The sequence below is a fragment of the Podarcis melisellensis genome (assembly GCF_964234715.1).
Source record: "Podarcis melisellensis genome assembly, chromosome: 14".
NCBI classification, from domain to species: Eukaryota; Metazoa; Chordata; class Lepidosauria; order Squamata; family Lacertidae; genus Podarcis; species Podarcis melisellensis.
The window spans coordinates 8132007-8144343 of record NC_138546.1 but is presented as its reverse complement, the minus strand read 5'-3'; the positions used below and the strand labels follow the sequence as shown (position 1 = coordinate 8144343).

At 47.9% G+C, this 12337-nt stretch overlaps 1 protein-coding gene across 1 annotated transcript; it reads right to left on the bottom strand.

Moving 5' to 3' along the window:
* Positions 1-49: 49 nt before the first annotated feature.
* NUBP1 (NUBP iron-sulfur cluster assembly factor 1, cytosolic) lies at positions 50-11926 on the bottom strand. Its single transcript, XM_081889335.1, has 11 exons — positions 11775-11926; positions 11583-11687; positions 9966-10099; positions 8474-8542; positions 6493-6525; positions 6018-6108; positions 4990-5144; positions 3160-3270; positions 2268-2370; positions 1760-1843; positions 50-213 (listed from the first exon to the last, which is right to left on the bottom strand). The coding sequence occupies exons 1-11, from the start codon at positions 11821-11823 to the stop codon at positions 161-163; spliced, it is 987 nt and encodes a 328-aa protein (XP_081745461.1). The 5' UTR covers positions 11824-11926; the 3' UTR covers positions 50-160.
* Positions 11927-12337: the final 411 nt, after the last annotated feature.

Below are 12337 nucleotides of genomic sequence, written 5' to 3'. Positions count from 1 at the left end.
CCGCTGTCCAAAAGGGAGGAGACAGGGAGGAAAGGACGACTAAAGCCGGGACATTACTCAAAAAATTTATTTGCTTGCAAAACAAAGGCTTTATATATTCCTATACAGAGAGGCTTAAGGCGATCAACGCTTTCCTAAGGACCCTTCCATAGTTTGCTGTTCAAGTACTGTTTTCTTCCTGCGGGGGGCTGTGGCTACAGAAGTCTTGGATTCCTGCAGAAAGACACAATGCAAGATGAATCAAAATGCTGCCTCAGGTTTTTCCACTGGAGGCTGGAAATGCAAGCACTCACCTCTCTGTGCATGCAGCAAAATTCACTGGCATTCTCCACCACAAGCCACGTTTGACCAGAAGAGGAGCTCTGGTCAGTGGAGAATTTACCCTGGAGAATTACCTAGGCCCCAGCATTAATGTACCGTATTTTTCCGTATATAAGTCGCCCCCCATGTATAAGACACGCCCTATTTGGGGGGACTAGATTTAAAGAAAATGAGGGGGGGTTGCCCAAAGTTGTTGAGCTTTTTAAAGGGGGAATTGCATGAGCGCCATCACCCCAGCAGGGCCGTTGCTGGGGGTTGGCAAAGTGGGCAGCCGCTCCCACCACCACCACTGTGGGCGGGAAGCTCCCTAGAGCGCGGGTCGCCAACCAGCTGGCTGGCGGCTTCACCTCCACGCTGCTGTGGGAAATGCACCCTAGAGCGTGCGCATCCTGTAGCAGAATGGGTGGAATTGCACGCCCACCAACCAGCTGGCTGACAGTGCGCAGCTCCCCCCCCCCCACGCCACTATCAGGCTGTAATGGTTCGAGGGGTTGCTCGTGCGTAAGTTGCCGCCACTCCTGGCTAGGTTACCTGGTTGAACCCTTTCTGTCTGGACAGCCCTTCACTTCGTGGCTGTCTCAGTCGCTGGCAGAATCCGTCAGTGGGCGTTTCTTGAACTTCTTCCAGCAAAGAGGTTCTTTGACGCCAAGTCTCCTCCTACTCTCCCTGCGCGGAAGTCTTCTGCGCAGGGAGGGTGTGGGCAGCGGAGGACCCGTGCTCTCCCCGCTGGTCTCCAGCGAAGAGTCCTGGAGCCTCCTCTCCGATTCCCCCATCTGCCCCCCTTCTCCACTGGTGTTACGCTGATTTCCTTCCCCAGCAGATGGGCTGCCTCTCTGCCAACTGGGACCCTCTCCGGCATCCCTCTGGAGCCTTCCCTCCGCCTCTGGCTCCGATGACAGTTCCCTGACACAGTGTATAAGATGACCCTAGCTTTTGACATGATTTTTCAGTAAAAAAACACCTTGTCTAATACACAGGAAAATGTGGTACCCCTTTACTCTGCCCATTCTCAGCTGCAGAGTTCACTGCAGCAGTCACCTGCCATCATGGGAGAGCTGATGTCAGCTCATTTTGAAACAGAAGTATGACTTTGCACAAGGTCAAGTATGATTCTTTAGTTCTCAAAGTGGGGACATTTTAATCAGGAACTGGCAGCGGGGGAGGAATCAGATCTAGAACTGAACGCCTAGTAATCTATGACTTACCCGGTTAGGTGTTTAACAACCTCAGGCTAGGTATGAGTCACTTCTAGCTCAATGTGCTCAGAATCCTAGACATACCGTTAGAAAAGAACTAGGGCTCCCAGCCATTCATATGCATCTGCAAGCCACAAGCTGCCATTCGGAGCTACCAAGAGTTGCTTGTGGGTGAACCGTAAAAATATGGAAGAGTGCAAAAGTTTCTCGGTTGCAGACTCTTTCTGGGATACTGTACTTACTCTGGATGATATTCCTGTAGGATAACGTAGCTGGAGAATTCGGTACCTCGGACAAGAACGATTGTCCCGCGTCACAGCTTTTTCCTAGCCCGGTGGAACAAGCAAACCGCAGTCAAAGGACAAAAAGACGGATGCCAGTGTTTAGCTCAATAGTCTTTCTCACACCCCACACTTGCATTTATGTTCCAAAGAACCCAGCGCCAGAGGGATGGGAAATTTGAAAGACCTCCAGATGTAGCTGGAAGATCTTTTCCCATTGAATGATAGTAAGTGGCATAAATCTGCTACCGCCAGACCCATTAAACTACAATTCCCTGAGACCCCTGCCCACGTTGGCTTGGCCTGATGGGAACTGGACCCTGATAACTTCTGGAGGGCCACAGGTTCATTCTCCCTGCATTAAAGAGATTTGCACTGTTTGTTTGCGTGCAACTTAAATCCCACTGAATATAAACAGTGTAACGCGACCGTGAGCAAGCTCGGAAGGTGCTTCAATGTGCGGCATTACCTATTTGTGGGTCCAGAGGCACCTTGCCCAGGAGAGGCACGTTCAAACTGTGGCACATGGCCTCTGCACCACCAGTTGTTGGGGGGAATATCTGCGACTCGTTCTGTAAAATGAAGGTGCCATTGAACATGAACCCAGCAGATACAAAAAGAAAAAGAGAGAGATTGGCTGTAAGCTTTCGGTCAGCAGATGTGAGTTTTATAATGCCTAGTAAACTTCAAGTCCAGAACTCCATCTAGATTACAATACTCAGTACAGTGGTACCTTGGGTTAAGTACTTAATTCGTTCCGGAGGTCCGTTCTTAACCTGAAACTGTTCTTAACCTGAAGCACCACTTTAGCTAATGGGACCTCCTGCTGCTGCTGCGCCACCGGAGCACGATTTGTTCTCATCCTGAAGCAAAGTTCTTAACCTGAGGCACTATTTCCGGGTTAGTGGAGTGTGTAACCTGAAGCCTATGTAACCTGAAGCGTATGTAATCCAAGGTACCACTGTACTGAGTTAGACGGGCCAATGATCTGACTTCGTATAAGGCAACTTCCCACCCCTATATCGATAGGGCTGCAGTCCTGCCACTCAAAGTGCTCAGCCAGACAGAAACTGGGGCATATCTTGAAACATCCTTGGTACTAGGGGCCAATTCAAGTTTTCCTCAATGAGCATCAAGCAGGGGCCGCAAAACTCCTGGGAAATACGGATCCAAACCCTGTCAGAATGTGGAAGGGACCATGAATTAATACACCAATAATTTGTGTGACAGTCGCGATAAAGCTAGGGGAAATGCAGGGTAGCATCTCATCAAAACAGCTTAAGGGGGACATTCTTCTGATGCTTAATGACCCGGTAGAGCAAGAATAATTCTCGTGCTTAAATGTATGCAAGAAATATTACCTTACATTTCGGGCAAATGAAGCCACTCATATTTTCAACTACTCCTATGATTGGCAACTTCACCTTACGGCAGAAGTTTATCTCTTTCCGAACGTCCTGAAGAGCGACTTCCTATTTAAAAACACAACAGTAACCCAACAGAATGTTAATTCAGGTTTCCCAGATCTGTTTGATACTCCCCCCCCCTTTTATTATAATGAGACAGCAGAGCCTATTTCTTCACAGGGATGCTGTACAGTTCATTGAAAGGCCCTTTTTGCAAAATTAAAGGGCAGCCAAATGACAAAGCCAGGAACAAGGAGGAGGAGCCCATGATCCTGCGGCAGCAAAACCACGCCCCCCCAGCTGGATTGGCCAGCTGGGGGGGCGTGACGCGGGCACAGGGTTCAATGACACGGGGGCTTGGTTATACCCCGCTCACAACACCTCCCCTCCGTTGAGAGGCTTTCCCAGAGGACAATTGCCCTACAGCCTCCCCTTGGATAAACTCAGGCTGCAATCTGTTTACTCACAAGCCCCGATGCATTCAACAGAGCATATTGGTTAGGATTGCACTATTAGTTGTGCCAGCTCTGCGCTGAGAGCAGGGATGGGAGTCTGAAGTCGTCCGGTTGCTGCCCTGTGGAAAGATGTCAGGGCCCTGGTCTCTTGTGACAGAGTGTTCCACTGAGTCGGGGCAAGTACAGTGGTGCCTCGCAAGACGAAAAGAATCCGTTCCACGAGTCTCTTCGTCTTGCGGTTTTTTCGTCTTGCGAAGCAAGCCCATTAGCGGCTTAGCGGATAAGCGCTATTAGCGGCTTAGCTGATAAGCGGCTTAGCGGATCAGCTGTTAAGCGGCATAGCGGATCAGCTGTTAAGCGGCTTAGCGGATCAGCTGATAAGCGGCTTAGCAGCTTGGGAAAAAGGGGGGGGGAAGGGAAAAAACCCCGCAGGAACTCGCAAGACATTATCGCCTTGCGAAGAAAGCCCATAGGAAATTCGTTTTGCGAAGCACCTCCAAAACGGAAAACCCTTTCATCTAGCGGGTTTTCCGTCTTGCGAGGCATTCGTCTTGCGGGGCACCACTGTACTGAAAAGGACCTGGCCCTCGTTGAGACCAGGCCTTAAGTCCTCCGCAGGGCATACCAGGAGAGACAGTCCCGTAGGTACAAGGGTACCCTCGCTGGCAGACTGTGAGCTCCGGATGCTTCCACTCTGGTCCGCCAGCAACATACGATACCTAACTGCACCTGGCTCCTACAGCGCAGTCAGCAAAACAGCAAGCCCTCCCTCCCTCCCATTATGCCCCCACCATTTGCACTGTTTAACCTGTTTACTGCATTCTAGGTCTCTTGTTGTGACAGAAATCCTAACTTTATTTTTATATTGAGCTAGAGAACTAGTCACTTTACGAAATTCAATCTGGGTCTGACACCCGCAGTTTTTATACAGTGAAATCAAAGTATTCCCTCCTATTGAAGCTTCCAAAAAAGAAAAGGAAAATGAGATGGGAGGAGATGAGCAAAAGTCATTTAGTTAGGGCTTATCCCAACCTCTATTTGCCCCACTGCTTTCCTCCTGGGGAAGCCCAATCTTTATCGCTGAATTGGAACAAATGGCAACTGGTTTTTCTGCAGATTGCTGTTTGTTCCGATTCAGCGCTAAAGAGTGTGTTTTCCAGGGGAAAGCATTGGGGCAAAGGCAAAACCACTCAGATCCATGCCTGGGACAAGTGGAAAACCACTCAGACCCACACTTGCTGGGCACAGGACAAGTGGAAGTTTGGACGCGCAGTGAGTCTCCTACTCAGCTAAATCTCTGAGTTTTAACTCCTAGAGTTGTGCACCTTACCTGAGGGGTGGTGATTACCACTGCCCCGTCTATGTTGGCGGCACTGAGGTATTGCACTATAGATAAGTGCTCATCCGATGTTCCTGGAGGTGTATCTACAATAAGGTAGTCGACTTCACCCCAGTCCACATCGCGGAGAAACTGCTTAATCATTCCTGGAAACATAACAAGCATGATTAAAGTTGGGTGTTTATATTTAGCTCCCTGAAACTGTATCCAGCTGCCACCATTTCTATGGCTCAAATGAGAATTGTGTCTCAGCAGTGTTTGCTGTCTCCATTAGAGGTCTAAGTGTTTGTGTAACATGCACTAGCAAAAAAAGAAAAAGGGGGGGGGGGACTAAACTCAGAACTACACAGTTCCATTCTGACAAGCATGCTTGAGGTGGTCTGGAAACAACATCTGATTTCCTCCCCCCTCCGGTTTCTGGAGTGGTTTAAGCAGCACTGGAGCAGTGTGCATAAGCAAACAGACGAAGGCAGATGATGCAGGTTCTCAGCTCGTAATCGGTGGAGCTGAGATCCAATGCACAGAAAATGCTGGATTTTGAAACAGGGTGTTTTTACTTCCTAGAACAGATAAAGCAACAGTTGCTTAAGTTACTTTGATTTCTAGTTTGAAGATGCTTTGGTTAGTTTTAAAACTTTTTGTGTGTGTCAGATACCTTGTGAACTCTGTTGAAAGCCTGTCTCAAGATATGCTATTCATAAGTTAAAAGAAATAAAAAATACCCTTAAAGCCACAATGCTATTAGACCCAACTCATCCCTACCACGAGCTGACAGAAGTCAGATTTTATCAAGTGTGGCTCTACATTGCAGCTTCACAATCCCTCTTTCCTTCTTTTCTGTGTGACCACCCCTCAAGCAAAGCACCAGAAATGTTGCCAGTTCCTATCAAACAGTCAAAGTAACTTAAAATGTTATGAACTAAGGCTTTAAAAAATAACCACAGAGCTAATTGAATTTCAGTCCCTTTGCATTCTACGAGGCAAGTCTTTGTTGGTACTGATCATTGTGAGATACACACCATTTTTTTTGGGTCCTCTCCAAATAACGGCATCATCAGGGCTGCCGAGTAAGAATCCCACTGACATGACTCCCAAGTTTTCTTCAATGTACTACAAACAAAAGCACATACGTGTTTGGCAAAACAGACAATGTAGATTAAATAATTTCTGCTTCTGAACAAGCAGCTGTAGTTGTCTTACCACTTCTAGCATAGATATGCATGTGTGTGTATAAACAAAGTGAAAACTTGAACTTTCTGGTACCCAGCCTAGTTTGCCTGATGCAAATCACTTGGCATACTGCCAGCCAGTAGGCAGCATCAGGAAGTTCAGCATCAAAATACTTTCCAACACGGGTGAGGCACTGCGTGTAACAATAATATTTCCCTTGCCTCCCCCAACACTCTTTTTTTTTTTTTTTTTGGAAAGGTGCTGCTATCATTGCCTCCATGAACCAGGAAGAGTATTCACATGATTTAAAAAACAACAACTCACCACTGGAGACCATCCAGAACCACTTTGGTGAACCTGAAAAAGTACACATTTTATGTTAGTGTAAGTCCGGGAAGCAGGTTTCTGTCAAGGGCTGCGTTCCATCAGGAATCTCCTTTTAGGGGCTGCATGACAGTGTTGGGTGGAGGCAAAACTAGCAAAATAACAGCTGAGGGTGTGCGGGGATTATTTTGTTTTTGTTATTTTTGTATGCATTTCCTCTTTCCTGTTTTTATACTGTAAACTGCCCTTGGTTCTCAGACGAAGGGCGGTAGAAAAATCAAAGAAACAGATAATAGCACCAATGGGTGGGGCCACCCCTTTTTACTCCCTCCCTCTCCCGACGTAGTGCGCTGCCAAGAGTGGGGCACATTGCTTTTGCCAGGGGTCTGGGCAGACTGCTTGCAGAGGGCTTTACCACAGATCTGCCTAGATTGGGAACCTCATGACTGTACTCCAAAGCGCTCTACGTGGGGCTTCCCTTGGGACTGGTCCAGAAGCTGCAGCTGGTGCAGAATGCTGCAATCAGATTTTTCTGAACGGAGCACATGGACACACACATATGCCATGACTATGGTTGCCCATCAGCTCCTGGGCTACATTCAAGGCCATGTTGTTGAAATATAAACCCCCTAGGCACTTATAACAGGTTACATAAAAGATTGCCTGCTGCTGTACAGACCTGTAAGATCAGCTGGGCAAATTCTATTTGTGGCACCATATCCTACAGAATATCACAGGGTGGTGAGCCCCCTAGTGGCATTCTCTGCTATTGCCCCGTTCCATGGAATGCCCTTCCCTCTGCCATACCTGAAGCAGCTGCTATCCCTGACTATAAGACTGGACTCTTCCTTATGTGCGTAGGCCCACTTGAATCTGTTTTACTTGCTTTTAAATTGTTTTATTAGTTTTAGGCTGTATTTTTATTTTAATCAATATTGTTTCCATATTGTACATACAGCTCAGAGTTGTTCTTTTTAAAAAAACTATTAAGCCAGTTGGAAATACTTTTATAAAAATAAATCCCTTTTGGCTCCCATCCCCAATTGTCCTCCTCCTCCTCCTCCTCCTCTACCTCTGGCCTCACCCCACCAGCACAAACTTAGGTCAAGGGCTAGTATACATAGCACAAGCACACCGGTTATCTAATAAGAACCTCAATACCCTGCTGCTGCTCACAATTTGTGACAGGGAGTTTTTAAAACATTACTGGGGGGGGGGGGGGAAGGTAGGTGGTAATACAGAACTTAACATGTAAACTCCTTGAGGCTCACTCCAGGCCTGGATATTTGCAACACAATATACTTGACAAAGAAAGAGAGCCAGAGACCTGCAGCACCTGTTCATAAGCAGGGTAGACACTATGTGTAGACAACCCTAGTAACAGAAACACATACTCTCCCCCATATAAACCACATTTTTAAATTCTAAAAAGGTTCCTGGTGAGCCAAACCCTGCACAGAGACTCCTCCCAAGTCATTTTTCATTTTCGAGCTTTTTAACAGAACCTAAATGGTAGCAGTTTATCACCAATTTTGTGCAGTCTAAGCAGCTGTTCCCTGCTGAAAGAACCATTGAAGCAAAGCTGAAAGGGAGCCGTATGCTCATTCAGCCAAAATCTTGGCTTAAAAAATTGTATAAAGGTTAGGTAAATGACCGCTGGATGGTTAAGTCCAGTCAAAGGCAACTATAGAGTGTGGCTCTCATCTTGTTTCAGGCCGAGGAAGCTGGTGTTTGTCCAAAGACAGCTGTCCAGGTCATGTGGTCAGCAGGACTAAAGTGCTTCTGGTGCAACAGAATGTGATGAGTGCCAGTGCACGGAAACACCGTTTACCTTCCCGCCACAGCGGTACCTATTCCCGAAGACAGCTACAGGACAGAGGCGCTTCAAGTCTAACGAACCCTAAAGAAACATCTGACCAGGCAGATCAGACGTGGCAGTGGTCCCACAGTGTTTTCTTCCATTTATGAAGTCATATCATACCTGTTCCCCTTCCAGGCCCATGATTTTAGGGATGGATGGACCACAGATGTCAATGTCCAGCACGGCAACCTGGAGGGAGTTGGAAGTAAGTTGAGGAAGGAGAAGTTAGAAGTGAGCAAGCAGGACTTGCAACAAAATGTTGCGTGTCTGTCCAGGGTTTTTCAAAGCTGTGGACAGTTATGCCCTGTTCCAAGTTACTAGACACCTGACATTTTTTGTCCCCTTCTCCCTAGCAGTATGTCAGAATAATGTGATCAATAAGTATGCTCATTGGGCTGTTCTGAAGTAACCTCCCACCCCTTTAAGGCTTTCCCCCAAAGTATTTTTTTGTACTGCAAACCTAGGGATTCCCCCAAGCCTGCTGGAATTTCCCTCTTGGGATGGATGGTGCCATTTCTGGCTACATAAGGCCTAGAACTTGAAGCATGACCTTGCCATGATTATGTATCAGGAATAGAGAACCTGTCGCTCTCCAGGTGCTATTCAGTTACCTCCCATCATCCTTGCCCCACTGGTCATCCACTTAGTGAAGCACAGTGGACCAACACCAGCTGATGACATGGCTCCCCAATCTCTTTTCTGATGGAAACCAAAGACCCAGAGTCTGGAGGAAGAATGGGGAGGCACACAATGCCAGATGCTTGAAGTCCAGTGTGAAGTTTCCACAGTCTGTCTTGATTTGGGGAGCCATGTCATCAGCTGGTGTTGGTCCACTGTGATTCATTAAGTTCAGGGTCAACACAGCCGTCTAACAGGAGATTTTGGAGCACTTCATGCTTCCTTCCGCAGACGAGCTTTATGGGGATGCTGACTTCATTTTCCAGCAGGACTTTGGCACCTGCCCACACTGCCAAAAGTACCAAAACCTGGTTCAATGCCCATGGGATTACTGTGCTTGATTGGCCAGCAAACTAGCCTGACCTGAACCCCATAGAGAATCTATGGGGCATTGCCAAGAGAAAGATGAGAGACATGAGACCAAGCAATGCAGAAGAGCTGAAGGCTGCTATTGAAGCATCCTGGTCTTCCATAACACCTCAGCAGTGCCACATGCTGATAGCATAAATGCCACGCAGCATTGAGGCAGTAACTGATGCAAAGGGGCCCAAACCAAGTACTGAGTACATATGCATGCTTCTACTTCTCAGAGGTCCAATATTGCTCTCTTTGCAATCCTTGTTTTGCTGATTTCATTTAATATTCTAATTTTCTAAGATTGTTAATTTGGGGTTTTCATCAGCTGTACTCCATGATCATCACAATTATAACAAATAAAGGCTTGACATATCTCGCTTTGCATGTCATGAGTCTATCTCATATATTAGTTTCACCTTTTAAGTTGAATTACTGAAATAAATGAACTTTTCCACTATATTCTAACTTTCCGAGTTTCACCTGTATTTAGAGATGAATTGTCTTCTTTGTCACCATTTACAATTGAATAATATGGGCTTCAAAAACAAACAAAAGATATAAACAGGATCACACTCACCTGTTTGGTTTCATCTTCAGCCAAGCCATGCGCCAAGTGAGCACTGAATGTGCTCTTCCCTACGCCTCCTTTCCCAGACAACACCAGCAGTTTGTGTTTCACAGCTTTCATTTTCTCCTTGATTTCCTCAATAGCTTAGACAGAAAAAAGGCAAAGCTCAGAATTTGTGTGGGAAGGATAACATTCTAAACAAAATCTGTTCCCTCATGCAGCATGAAGGTGCCCAGTTCCTAGGGAGCTCTATCAACTACATAACCAGGTTTGTAGATTAATTTCTGCTAAAAGATATTCCTAATGCTACAGCTCTAATAGCTGCCTGTACAAGTCATGGGATACAAATAAAGTCTGCAGGTGAGGCTTTGCCCATTGCCACATTTGCACAACGGGGAAAAAATATTCAGAAAAGGGAAACCAAAATAAGAACTTTAAGAGGCTGCAGGATCAGGCCAAAGGGGCCCCCATCTAGTCCAGCATTCTGTTCTCACAGAATGGGAAGCTAGCAAGCAGGATTCAGGCACAACAGCACTCTCCCTTGCCCTCCTGTGGACTTCAGGAAGTGGTGTTCAGAAGCACCTGTGCTTCCAACCCCTGAGGCACAGCATAGCCAAGCCATTGTAGCTAGCACCCACTGCTAACCTTATCCTCCATGAATCTGTCTAATCCTCTAGTTTGTGGCCATCACCCATGTGGGAGGGAGTTCCACAGTTTAACTAAGTGTTGTGTGAAGAAGCACATGATTCAAGTGGGATGGTGTGGCTCTCCTATGAGAGAAAAGGTTACAACATTTGGGCTTTTTAGTAAATAGGGGTGGGAGAGAGGTTTATTAGGAAAGGAATTTAGAATAAAACCTGTGCCTGAAGCAGCCTGGCAGTGCCTCTCTCTCCCCTCCCCCCGAGATTATATGCTTTAGTTGAGATTCCTGCACTGCAGAATCATAGAATTGTAGTTAGAAGGGAACCCCCCAAGGGTCATCCAGTCCACCCCCTGCAATGCAGGAATCTTAGCTAAAGCCTCAAGCAGGACTTGACATCTTTCCGCAGGGCCTGCAAGACTGAGCTGTTCCACCAGGCCTTTGGCCAAAGCACAGTCTGACCCCCTCCTTTGGTAATCCTTCTAGCCCAATGGTTGCCATTAATTTGATTCTGAATTGATTTTAGAATGAATTGATTTTAGAATGCTGTGTTACTTTATTGTTGTTAGCCGCTCTGAGCCCAGCTTCGGCTGGGGAGGGCGGGATATAAATAAAATTTTATTACTTATTTTTATGACAGACGGCCATCCAACCTCTGCTTAAAAACCCCTCCAAGGAAGGAGAGCCTACCACCTCCCGAGGGAGACCATTCCCCTGCCAAAACAGCTCTTACTGCCAGAAAGATGTTGAGCCTTAGCCTCCTTTCTTGTCGCCACGGGTTCGAGTCCTACCCTCCGGAGCAGGAGGAAACTAGCCTGCCCCGTCTTCCGTGGGGCAGCCCTTGAGATATTGGAAGAGGGCTCTCCTATCTCATCTCAGCCTTCTCCTTCCCAGGCTAAAAATACCAGGCTCCTTCGATGCAAGGGGGTCAGACTAGATGACCCCCCTGGACCCCTCCCAACTCCACGGTTCCATGCGATCCTTACCTGGGTCGGGTCCCACGGGCCCCCTGGAGGAGCACACGCCCTGGTTGGGGCACCCCTGGCAGGCCTCGGCCTTGCCCGCCTGGTCGCTGCCGGTGCCTGGGCATTCTGGGAGAGGCGAAAGGAAAGAGAAGTGTTAGTGGAAGCCGGCGAAGAGCAAACCCCCCACCACACACACGCCGCCTTTCCCCTCACCCTGAGGCGGCACGTCCAGCAAGGCCGGCCCTGCCGCTGCCGCAGCCATGGCGCAAACCAGCTGAGGAGAAATGGGGCGAAAACACAAACACAGGCACTTCCGGCGACGAGCGTCACCTTCAAAAGAGTCCCCCTCCCCACTTCCGGTTTCGCGCTCGAAAATGGGTCCTCCCCGAGCTTAAGCCGGTGACGTTCGTTCCGATTACGGCCCGAGCAAGCAGGGAGGAGGAGGAGCATCCCGGAGCCCCGCCCGACGCAAAGGTGCGCATGCGTATGCTTGAAGGCGGGTCGGGCGAAGGGATAGCATTGAAAGAAGGCGAGCTGGGCGAAAAAAATAGTTGTAGTGTCACGTGGCCTGATCCGGCGTTTGCGATTGGATGGCCCCGAGTTTGTGCGAGTTCGCTGAGAGAACTCGAGCGGCTCCTTCAGTCCGCGGCGGGCGGCGAACCCCGCGTGTTTCCCGTGACACGTGGACGTTCGTTCACACGTTATTCCTATAAAAAATAGTGCTCCCTCTAGCTGAAAACAGGGGGGCATGCTAGCATGAAAAGCACACACACACA